Source organism: Corythoichthys intestinalis, chromosome 10 (genome assembly GCF_030265065.1).
Source record: "Corythoichthys intestinalis isolate RoL2023-P3 chromosome 10, ASM3026506v1, whole genome shotgun sequence".
Taxonomy (NCBI): domain Eukaryota; kingdom Metazoa; phylum Chordata; class Actinopteri; order Syngnathiformes; family Syngnathidae; genus Corythoichthys; species Corythoichthys intestinalis.
In genome coordinates, this window is record NC_080404.1 from 33,557,190 (window position 1) to 33,570,365 (window position 13,176).

The 13,176-nt window shown below is 38.6% G+C and overlaps 1 protein-coding gene across 2 annotated transcripts in view; it reads left to right on the plus strand.

Annotated features, from left to right (window-relative positions):
• Positions 1-4,829: 4,829 nt before the first annotated feature.
• Positions 4,830-13,176, plus strand: part of LOC130923300 (E3 ubiquitin-protein ligase NEURL1-like) — a 51,662-nt gene continuing 43,315 nt past the window's right edge. For both annotated transcript variants that reach the window (XM_057848911.1, XM_057848912.1), the window contains exons 1-2: positions 4,830-5,047; positions 12,518-12,882. In XM_057848911.1, the coding sequence (XP_057704894.1) occupies positions 5,017-5,047; positions 12,518-12,882 (396 nt within the window). In that variant the 5' untranslated portion in view covers positions 4,830-5,016. The remainder of the gene's footprint in view (positions 5,048-12,517; positions 12,883-13,176) is intronic.

Sequence of the window (13,176 nt, forward strand, 5' to 3'; positions counted from 1 at the left end):
GTTATGGTGAATCATCTGTGAATGCTCTCTCTGCAAATTAAGTTCCTAATGGATTAATAGTGAATTAATCGTCAATGTTGGTTTTAATGATTTAAAAAGGTTAAGGCTAAATAATCACACACTAATCCCATTTCATATGATTCTTTTGTCTATATCTGAGCAAGAACTCAATCAATAGCGCTGCATGAGGTATGCAAGTTTCTATTAAATATCCACATCATTCCATATCTTCTGATTTCTACAGTGCAAAAAAAAAAACAGTCTTACCAAGATTAAGTGTATAGTTGCCAGTAAAATATATCTAATCATACTTAAAATAAGATAAAGTCCCTTAAAAATTATCATTTCAGTAAGATATAAAGGCATATTTTGATACAATTTTTACTTGTTCTATTGGCAGGCACTTGTTATAAACAAAAGTAACTTGTTTTAAAACAATTGCTTTCTTCATTTGAATATAATGTGGGCCACAATAGTCAAAATATGTCTTGAAACTCTTCTGTCCAGTATGGACACCGAACTGATTTCCTCATGCTTATACGCTTTCAAGTTAGCCGAAATCAGTTGGGATTCAAAAGAGCTCCTGCCACTGAGACGGCACCTTATTACATGGCCTCGGCTACCCACGCAAGTTATGTAATCGCCAAGGCCACAAGGTGGATTCCTGCAAGGAGCCTGCTGGGGGCGAAGACCAACATACTGACTGAGAACAAGTGTTAAATGTCTTCCAAATAAATGTTTAATTCACAATTTTGCTGATTTTACTGCTACAAAGGCAGATTGTGACTTTAAACCACAGAAGGCAATGAAGCATGCCATAAAAACATGTAGTGTGTTGTTTTTTCACCATTTTATTTTCAGCTCCACCATCAGCATGCAGCCTCAAGCCAATCGTGTCCGTATGGAGTCATCACGGCAAATCCATCGAGCATCGTCTGTCATAAAGCATCAGTGTTTTTGCCCTGTCATGTGAAGACTGAAACATTGTGCTGTTCAGTGGGGTTACTGTATGGCTGAGGAACCTTAAAGCCTGATCTGCATCATATATTAAATCAAAAATTCGATCTAGTTAAATTTTTCTGTAAAAATGGTGAGTACAACAAGGGAATTAGTCAAAGCGTAGTTAAACAAAAATCATCCAAACCATATCATTTTGCTGAATAAAGGCTTAACATAAGGTTAAACACCATAGACGAGCTTTTGAATATAAACCTTCAAGCAAGGCGTATATTTAAAAGCATTTACAAACTCTTACCTCAGAAACATTCACTTTAAGATTTGTATTCTAAAGTAAGGTGACCCATCCTAGTTATGGAGAAAACAGCTAAAAAGAAATACTCCAAAATTGCACATTTTTGAGCAGCTTCCAACATATTTACAGAATCATCAGCAAATCAAAACACCCCATGTGGCAAGGGGGTGACAACAATATCCATAAATGATCGAAAGGAGGGTTAGAAAGATCTGTGTACCTTTCAGCCTGTTTTTCTTTTTCTTTCTTGAAAAAAAGAAAAACTGAGGAGGACACTTTTGTCCAATAAAATCATACTGAAACGTCAAAGTCTGGTTTACCGTTCATCAATAACCAATTATGAATTTGGAAATGGAAGATCTATTTATTTTTATTATTATCATTTTATTATTTAACAGTGTCCACAAAAACAGAAATAGTCTCGTTTACTGTTTTTCTTTTTCCTATAGCAGAGGAAAACACAAAATAAAGGTACCCCGACCGAGAAATCCATTCATTTGATTGAAGAACGGCTGTTAAGGACTTTTGAAAGACAACCATTCCTTATAGCGTCTTTGGCCATTTTGTCAAATTTTATTTATTTATAGATTTTTATTTCAATGAATTTCCTCAAACTTAAATGAACAAAAGAAAGGTGATTTACCAATAATAATCGGATTTCCATTAGATTTGCAGTTTAGGATAACTTGTCGAAAGCATAACAAAAACAGTGAAATTTGAAATGAAGGTTTTTCATTTTCCTATAGGCAAGTTTCCTGAGCGAAACATGAGTGGCGCCATCTTAGAACATTTCTGCTTCGAACTTCCGGTTTAAAAAACACTTCATGAGTTACGGTCGAAACTGCAAAATCAAGCCAGAGGAACCCACGGAATCTCAAAAACTTGATTCAGCACGACGTAGATGAGATGTAGAAGAGCTGTATGATTATTCTTATCACTTCGTTGATCATTTGTAGACAAAATTATAATAACCTGTCAGCCTCTGTTGAGGTATTGTTTGATACGCCGGCCACTTGAGTGACCAAAATGAGGTGAAACTACAAATTACATCACATTTGCCAGATTTTGTTGTTACAAGGTAATACTACAGGGTATGTACATATAAACAAAAACAGTATGTCATTCTTTTTTATTGCAGATATTGATCACAATAAAACATTTGGACATGATTCCATTTCTTGTTTTATTGAAAACGAATCGGTGCATGTACAAAACAGGTCAATAAATCACAATTTATATAATTATTGGAAAAATAGCATACGAGAATGTGATATTAGACAGCAGCGCTCCGGAGCCTCGCCAACTTTCACCCGACATTATGGCCTCCAGACGGGCTTTTTCCCACTGTCCTCGGTAATTCCAGCCCCAATAGCATATATTAAAGTTGCTGCAGTTAAAAAGCTCGTAGTTGGATCTTGGGATCGAGCTGACGGTCCGCCGCGAGGCAAGTTAGGGTTGTGGGCGGCCCCTGGGTAGAACGTCGTGGGGGCAGCTTACATGGCGACTCTGCGATATGAAGACGCAATGACTGTGTTGCGGAGTGGCCTCGCGTACATATGGTGTCGGCGAAGACGGAAGGAGAAGACGAAAAGTTCTGAATCCTGCCTCAGATTGCGGGGGATTGAGGGGGGCTTACTCAGCATGCATATCAAAGGCTCCCGCGGCGCGACACTGCGCCGACAACGTCAGCACTCGTACACGCCACATTGGGCGTGCGCAGCGGTGCTACTAAACATTAAAAACAGCAAATATGGCGGAAAGTCGGCTTTAATTTACTGTTTTAATAATATCTTTAAATTAAATATGTTGAATGTTTCAATTTTTGTGCCTTTTTGAACAAAAGAAAAATGGCATCGCTTCGAGTGGGCGGGCATATTTTTTTCCGGGCTGAGGAACTTTGGTGGGGTCAAAGTGCATCATTCGCTGTCGCCTTGGAAATCTGCACTGCCCCCTAGGGCCTGGCATGAATACTATGTCGTTTTCATACGGAATTGCGACATTGTTCGAATGGAGACGGGCCCACATAAATGCAAATTTGAAAATTTTCGTATTCTCGGAGAGTCACCATGTAAACGGCCCAGTAGTCTTGGGATATGTCCATCAACGTACAGTAAGTGTTGCTGTGAGGCACATCAATTTATCTTACCTTGCCTAACAGTGTTTTCCACCTGTAAACAAATGAACAAAGAAACTGGCATTTATGCGTTGACATAATTGTGCCATCTACATGTACTAATTAGCAACAGGCTACCAGCAGATACAGGCATTGTAGTATACAATATTAAAGATCATCATAATTACAATCATCATCGTAATAACAATATCAATGGTAACAAGTCGTTTCATGCACAAGATTTTAGCTTTAGTATTTTTTGAGCACCGGACACAAGTGCAGGTAGTGGAATGCCTCGGAGCTTTTCAGGTTCTTGATGGCGTTTCCATCCACTGCCACAGTCAATAAAATACGATAATATTTTACTTTTGGTCACCCTTGGCCATTTCTTAATATTGTCTTCCCACGTCGAGATGGCAGAAGGATGCGGTATTTCCAAATCGTGTTATTTCAGGGTTTTTAGTGAGTGATGCCACTCCAGCGCCATTGAAGTCAATGGTAAAAAAAAAATTGAACTCGCTTGCAGAAACGCGGAAGTAAAGTGGAAGTACCTCGGAAACTTGTCTATTATTATTATTCATTCATCTTTTGTGCCGCTTATCCTCACGAAGGTAGCGGGGGTGCCGAAGCCTATTCCATGTAAGTGTGGGCATTAAGTGTAGTACACCCTGAATATGTTGCTAGCCAATCACAGGGGACAAAGAGACAGAAAACCATTCAAGGTCACACTCATACCTAAGGACAACTTCGAATGATCAACCAGCCAACCGTGCATGTTTTTGAGATGTGGGAAGAAACCGGAGGTATAGGGAGAATATGCAAACTGTACACTGGAATTCCGGAGACCCTTGATCTCAGAACTGCGGGGTGGACGTGCTAACCACTCTTGCACCATATACAGTAGCTACTGCCAAGTTCGTGTGTAATATTTCCTCTCTACTTTGTTTGAACAACAATATTACTTGGTAGTTACCTTATCTGCATCTTGTCAATTACACTGCATCTCTCCCAGTTTAAAGCACTTGTGATGCCTGGCAAGTTTTAGCACAAAGTTGGAATAGAAAAAAAGTTATGTAAATACAGTATCTGAAATGTTTCCAAATAGTAGAGCAAAGGACCCCCCTCCCCCAACCCCGTTCGAAATATCCAAATTCAATGATTTAAGTAAATTTCTACATGCCTTTAATAACTTCAAGGAGTTAAAGCACCTACTGTTCCTTTGGTGCTCTCTTCTTGACACTTATAATGCTATCATCATTTGAGTTTTAAAACACTTCCTGCATGGAAATATACTCCAGTGTGCTCAAGAGAACATTTCCATCATTTCAAAAGTGTTAGATCAACAAGTCACGCTCGTAAATGGAACTTTCAGACAAGCTCCACCCACCCATACCTTTTATGCAAATGAGGCAAGCGCGGAGCGTACGCACGCCTCCAACATTTAAGCTTTTGTGTGTGTGTATGACTACTAACACAACGAGCAGCAGCATCCCGAACGCCCGTCGTACTCCCGTACTGAAAATACGTCGCGTGCGTGCATGGAATGAACCAGTCAAGGACAAGCGGTACTGGAACGCGTTTGTCGTGGATGCGCTATTAACTTACGAGTGGAGAAGACCGTGAACGCACCTTGCATCCAGCAGCAGCGGCCATGGGGGGCCAGGTCTCAAGACACAACAACAGTAAGTCCAAAACATTTGTTTTATTATTATTTAACTCCTGTTTGATTCTTTTGGTATGTGTTATTGTTCCTGTAAATAATGTGGGCACTTAGTGAGATACTAGTTAAAAAGCTGTTCAGTTCTTTTTTGCCCTCAGGGCTACTTTGGACGAACCCATGACTATACTTTGCAAATTAAACATTCCTGAATTGCAAGTTCTTCTATTTCCTCCCAAAGAATACTACACCAAAGACGATGTGGTAGCACTTAAGTTGTTTGTTTTTCTTCTTCTTCTTTTTCTTCTTCTTCCCTTGTCTTGGTTATTGTTGTGTGGGGTTGCTTGCTAACCTAAAATTAGGGGTGCACGATATCCATTTTTTGACACCGATATCGATAACTTCCTGCTCCTCAGGCCGATACTGATACGATAACCGATAATTATGTATATAAGTTTATATAAGTAATTTATGAGTTTTTGAACACCTGTAGGTCAAAAATATTAGTGGTTGATTCAGCTTAGATTTGCCTTTGACCAAACCAGAATTTTCATGATGACATAAACATTATTATAATGAACAAAACAAAGACAAGAACAGTTTTGACTTTAAAAAAGTGCACATATTAATTTTTTCAAATAAATATTATTTGAGTCAATCAATTGCCATACTAAGGTTTATAACTCATTGAAGGAAAAATACAGCCTTTAGAACACTAATAAAGCTTTGCATACTTGCAAAACAGGAGTGGAAACAAACGCAGACATCCTAATCCACCGACACAGTGCCAAAAATATTATTAATAGACCCGATAATATGTCATGTTATTGGAATTATTGGGATGACGTCATAATTCTTATTATCGGACCGATAATTATCGTGCGCCTCTACCTAAAATTAAAGGGTATTAAAACACTAAGGGGCTGTGAGATATCAATAGAACCGTTATGTGGCAAGATAACAAATATTAATAAAGTTAACAAAAAAATAAATCACATTCATGAGCAATTATCGAAAATAGATAGAAAAATTACGAACATTTCCGAATGTATTCTGGAAACAGCCGAATGGGGCGGAGACGTCATAACAAGGAAACAATAGGTCGAGGCAGGTGCCATCGTTGTTTATCGACGAGAGAGTTGCGTTCGTGTTTTATAAAAAAAATCGCTAAAATGGTTCAAACCTGTCATGCTATGTGGTGTACAAATAGCCATCTGTCGCAATGTAGTACCCATGAGTTCCCAAACGCGAGAAAAAGAGCTGGACTACGCAGACAAAGAGTAAAGTTCGTAAGTGCTAAGAGGGCTAATTTTGCAGACCCAGCCTCCGGCACGGTTTTGTGTGGTGCGCATTTTACACCTGAAAGCTATACGAACTATGGACAAATGAAATCAGGTTTTGCTAAGAAATTGCTACTGAAAGCAGATGCGGTGCCCACCTACACGCGCAGCCGCCTAAATGTCCCGAGATATCAAGAAAGAGAACGATGACTGGCTCTGATGAGACCACCCCACTAGCCCAGGCAAAGCAAAGGAGGGAAATGGCCAGAGTGAGTACTCTTTTATAATAAAAAACATTGCATATAGGACTGGACACATGTATAAATTATCGCTCGTAAAATATATAGAAAAAATCCTCTAATCCCATTCAAATTTGTGTCGGTTGGCAGAGCGAAAACAGATGATAGCACAATAAATGATAATTATTCTATAAATTACTTTATTTTGCGGTCACGGTGTATCAGCTTCACAAAAAGAAATGCAAAACAAACCATTCGGTGTTACCCACACAATCTGTTGTTGCCGGTGTTTCATCAGTGTGATTGCTCACCTCAATGATCCTTTCATTAGGCTGCATTGGCTTTCGTTTGGGCTCAAATTGATAACCCAAAACACCATAGAAAGGTTCATAACTGTCCTCGTCACCATCAGAAGAATGTTCGTTGCGTCGGATTCGTCGCTGCAACTAGAAACAAAATTGTCCGCCATCATCACTGCCATTCACTACTAAGCACTGAGCCGGTTGTTTCCTTGTAGTGACGTCACGCACACAATATGCTAGATTTCCGGGATCTCGGGGGCGGGTCGTTTTAGCTTGACAATCGATCCAAATTTCTATCATTTTCTTGGTGTTGCGATGTGTGTAATTACACGAAGTGGCATGATATGAATCCAAAAGGCATGCGTTTATGGATAAATGATGGAATATTAGCATTTCCCCAGGTGTTGTCATACCCTTTAAGACAACTTTGGTCTTATTTTTGCATCGACATCTTAATGAGGCATCATAGCAGTTTTAGTCTTTGTATATACCTGTAAAACAGTTTTTCTCTTGAATCATTGGCTTCCTTTGATAGCGATAGGTGTTCAATCCATTTGAACTGGGAGTGAATGATCACTGCCATCCCTCCCAGTCAAAATGAATGAGACATCTATTGCCCTCAATGCCAGTCAATGAGATGAAGAGTAGTTGAAGGCAATTGAGAACAGTTTCTCGATTCCAATGCCGACCTGACTGCAAACAGAAGAGGAAAGCAAAGTCACTATAAAGGCAAAAAACTGCAACATGATAGTAGACATCTTTACATGATATATTACATTACATCACAGCACATAGTGTGTAGAAGTCTTTTAACAGGCTAAAAATACAGTAGTTTAATGCATGGGGTGGACCGTGTGGCCCATTGGTTCCACAGAGCCTGTGAAAATATTCAATCTTACCCACCGCACAAATAAATGGAAGTATCATCATAAATCTTTCTTTTATTTGTAGAAATGTGTGTTTGTCATTGGGTTTTGGTTACTTGAGTGACTCTCAAATGATTCTTAGAGTCATTGTGAAACCAAAGTTTCAAGTTTCAAGTCAAATTCCGTATTAGGTAATATTATCTTTAAATAGAAAAGGTCATGAAGTTCCATTGAGACATTAATATTTCACCTCCTAAAAGTTTAGAAATGTGTTTTGATGAGGGAAAGAAAACGATTTAGCCACCTGTTGCAGACACTTCAGTCAGCCAAGCGGTGTGTAGAACATGTCATAAAGATGTGCGTCCAATGAAAGTATTGTCTTTGAATCATTAGTGAGCAAATGTTTGGCCACTTAATACCTCAGACATTATAATGTTCCATTCTCTTAATGACTGAGAGGTTCTGATTAGGATACGTTATAGTGATATTATTCCAGCCCCCCCCGTAGTTAGGTATATTGAAGAAGGAACGACTGCAGCTTAGAGTGATTAGTGCTGAAGAAGCTATACTGTGAATCAGAGCTGTAAACAGACAGACAGATGGACTCCATCTTTGCCAAATTTCTCCTCCAGGGCGTGTTGGTGGTGAGTAGCGATATCGGTCGTGTAGGAAATTCTTGGCCGCCCAATGGCACCCTCTCATCTCACTGGAACCCGAAACCCTGTGTATATCAATAATGCCTGTCAGGGTCGTCTTGTCCCGCTCAAGGGCCCATCAATCACTTTAGGTCCGACTCCCCCCTGCGTGTTTGTCATTTTAAGTTCACAGGCACCTGTGATGTAAACAAGTGGAGTGATTACATACATTTTGAAGGTGAACCTGAATGACAAAAACTGATGAGCTCATACAGAATATCAGTCCACTCGCAATTTCAAGTAGTATCCAATACTAGAGTGGTTTTAAAGATAAAGTAGCAAAGTTAAATAATACTCAGTTTTGATGTAATATTTTAGCACAAGTTGCTGTATATTTATGGAGTTTGGTCACTTAAGATTTCTCAGTGGATAGTTGTACCTTGAATGCGTGTTGATGCAACTGAAAGGAAAACTAAAAATTCATTTTCAAATAAAATAGCAGTCTAACAGCATGAAAGTATATGGAGGTGAGTGTATTTGTCTACATGGCTGGCTGTTTTCTAAATAGTTAATCTCAAGTTTTAGAACTCCCAAAAGCAGCACTGATGAACATGTTTATTCAATATTGTGGGGAAGAATGACAGGAGTCGATCTTTTTCTTAACACCCTGTAGTGTACTCAACGCAGAGAAGATATAACATTTGCAGCCACCACACACAGTCATGGTTGCACCACTTCCCATCATGCATTTGGGCAGAACAGTTAAGTCGCTACTGCATCATTTACTGAAAGCTCAACAAATACACTAGATGGCAATATTTATTCACAATATACAAACATTTATCCTTTAAGAATTACAAGTCTGTCTATCCATGGATTCCTTTCACAGAAAGAATGTTAATAATGTTAATGCCATCTTGTGGATTTATTGTTATAATAAACAAATACAGTACTTATGTACAGTATGTTGAATGTATATATCCGTCTTGTCTTATCTTTCCATTCCAACAATAATTTACAGAAAAATATGGCATATTTTAGAGATGGTTTGAATTGCGATTAATTACGATTAATTAATTTTTAAGCTGTGATTAACTCAATTAAAAATTTTAATCGTTTGACAGCCCTACTTAAATGTACACCTTATGCCTAATATATACATAACACAATAAAACAGAATTTTTGTGGAACTCAAAATGTTGACTTGACAGTTACGGACTATGCACATTAAATCATTAGTAACATCAAACATTACACAATACACCAAGGTATATCAGTAGCCGTGTCCTTAAGTCTTTCTGATAGTTTTCCCCTGACCTTTTTACTGCAATAATATCATGAAAACCTGAAATTATAGCTTTTAGTTTTGGCCACCCCAAGATTTTAAGTGGCCCCATCTGGCCACCCCTATGAAAAATTTCTGGAGGCGCCACTGTTTCTGAACAAAACTGTCTTTTACAACATTGCTAATAGGCTATCATGACACAAAGGAGATTTAAGGGCTTGCCCCAACTCCACCCTCATAGGTTATGTTTACGCTTGTCATTGGTATTTTGGTCTGTGGTGCCTTTGAAATCTCAGATTGGAAGCAGCAAAACCCCATACATTGCAAAAATGTCAAGTTCACACCTGAATCACTTTCATCCTTGTCAAAGTGTGAACAAATACATTTAGTAATGTAAATGAATACACAATCACTAAAATAAAAAAGCAATTTTTATTATTATCGTTAAATCTGCCGTACTGTTTTCTGACAGCAGTTTTTGAAGTTTTGACACCAAATACCACCTTCATTTGTGGGTCAAAGTAATAATAATAATACATTTTTTTTCAAAGGGCCTTTTAAAGAACTCAAGGACACTATACAAGAAATACAAATTAATAGTAACAAGATTAAAACCAAGATAAAAGTAAAAAAAAATTAAGAGGTCACAGATAAAACAGAACTGAGGATCAAGGTGGGTAAGGTAAATTGAACAGATGTGTTTTGACTTTGCGAAAGTCTGGAGGTAGGGTGTTCCAGAGCTGGGCGCAGAGAAACTACATGCTCTGGAACCAAAGGTGGTGAGATAGGTACAACGGACAAAGATGGAGGGTAGAAGAAAGCAAAGTGGAAGGGGAGATTGGAGGTAGGTTGTGAAGAGCTTTGAAGGGGATGAAGAAGATCTTGTAAATCTTTGTTTTACTGGAAGCCAATGGAGTTGACGAGGATGGAGCTGATGTGGTGTGGGGTTCGACTGCTGAGTTTTGCTGGAGCTGCATTTTCTAGAAAGATTTATTTGGGAACCTGAAGAGCAGTCACTTCCAATATTCAATCCGGGAGGTGACTAGGCTACAGGCAAGAGTGGCGCAGATGAGAAATATTATGAAGATGAAAGTAGGCTGATGTCTTTAATATGCAGGCGGAAGGTGTTTGTATTCACCCCCAGATTTGTTCAGATACGACGTAAATACTCTTTATTATTTATATAGGCAAAGCGAAGAAACACTGTACTTAAATAATATTTTCAAACATATTTTGCAAAAAAATCAAGTAGAAATTGTGTTTATATACATTTAAAAATAAAGCATTCTAATTTATTACCGGTTATTGCAAACGTATTTTATCTTAACTTTAAATGCAGCTGAACTGCAATCGACATGTATTTTAAATAAATGTAGAACACACCTAAAATATTTTGTACTGTTAATAAATTTAATTCAGCGAGTTCTTCAAATATGACGAGATGGAGCCCGCGTATCACAGTTTCAGAATCACTTGGTTACAGATAACTCTATAATAGCCAATTTGGATCACATTTTTCATTTGGCACACTTTAGTTTACTCTTTCTGCAGGATGACCATACCGGAACTTTTTTACTGTCTGCTCCATGACATTTGTCCTTGTTGCTTCACCTATAACCTAAAGTGAATAGTTTAAACTGGATCAATGCCACCTCATGAGGCTTTTGCGCTCACCAGTATTGAGGTATTTTCTTCTATTAACTGTTGGGTAATTACACCAGAAACCTGTTTTAATTATGTAAGTGTGAATGTATACTTGTTAGTTTTGTGTTTGATTGTGGTCTAAGCAGCAATATTCCTGTCAAGTTGTGGTTTGAGACAATGGTGTTTTATTTTCCACGAGACATGACGTAAAACATGACATCCCACGTGTAGGATGGTGGAAGTAGTCATCGTGGCTTTGACCAAGACAATGGTGCCTTGTTCTACAGAGAAGACAGAGCGTGCAGAGAGAGCGAGAAATGCACTGTTGGTTGTGATTCTTGGCCATCAAGACTTTTTGAGATTAAATGCCGATTAAACGTCCAAATTGCATGTGTTAATCAGCCGTGTGGCACTCCTGTAATAGAAACAACATCGATGTGTCTGAAGAAGCACTCAATCAGACTTTACCAATCCCGACTATCTTGGGTCGATTGATAATTTGTCACCGGGGTGAAAATCTCTTGACATTCCAAGGTCACACAAACAACAGAAAGGATAGGGTACACAAGTGTGGGTGTCAAAACACGGCAACATGTGGTTTGACATAAAACATTTGTGTTCCTGCTTCACGGTTTTGTTGAATGTAGCTTGGCAACTTTGGGATTTTTAATGAGGTATCAGAGTTAACACATTAATGACAACTTGTGTAGATGTCATGTCCACAAGCCAATTGAAGAAAACCTAAGTTCTAAGCATGTCTGTCGTTGTAATTATGAATTTTAAATGAAAATTAAATGGTCTCAAAAGTAGAGCCACACAAGAAAATTTATTTTGTTTGGATCCAAATCTAAAAATTTGGTTTTGCTAATTGCTTTTCCACGTCCACTGAAATGCCAATTTCAAAGACCATCGATTTGTGCACAGGTCTAATACTCATCCTCCAACCTCTAAAAACAATACAACGACTAGGCCAATAATTTTATTTTCATGGATGCTTTGACTCTCCAATTTGCAGTACCATTCTCATTTACAAGCTCAGAAATTTCCATTCTTTCATGAAATATGAGTCATATGATGAAATAAAATATTTATTTGAAAAACCTAATAAAATACAATTTATTACGTGTTACACTTATAACGAATGGGTACAGAGAAAAAGCATATTTACAAGTGATATCAGGCGGTGCGTACTTTTTTCCTCTATAGTGTTACAGGTGTTAATACAACAGCAATTGTGTGTGCAGATCCCTTACGTGGTCCAGTTCCCATTACGTCTCTTCCGGGCTACTCATTCTACGAACATCATGCCGAAGATTGTATAGTTCCCTCCTTCCCATCCACCTTGAGCCACCACCACAGGCCGCACTGCCAGTGTCCATGCTGTATTGTACCGTGCGCCCCGCATCAGAGCAAACAAGCTCGACGCCCGACCTATAATCTACCGTTGGTCCAAGAGAGCGAGCCACCGCTTCTATTCCACCCCACAACGAAGGGCTCCCAGATCATCATAGACCAATCACAGAGGAACGTCACTAGAAGAGGGAGCTTCTGCAACGCCATTGTCTTTTGCAACAGATCTGTGTCGGTCAATGAGGTGGTCCGGTTGAAGGTGAGCCAGATCATGTGTATTGTTTCCATGGCAGCATGTCTTCTTTGTCTTCTTGGTTGCTTCAATACAGTTTGATTGTCAGCCTATCCATTACTACCGATCATCTAGCCATTTGTCTTTTCATCCATTGGTCATGTATTGGTCTATCCATACTTCATCTGTTTTAGCATTTCTAGTTGTCCTTTAACCTGTTCCTTCATTAAATTATTTAATTAATTGATTAATTTATTTATTTATAAGCCCATAAGCCCACACATCAGTCATCCAATTATCAATGCAGCATCAATCATGAAA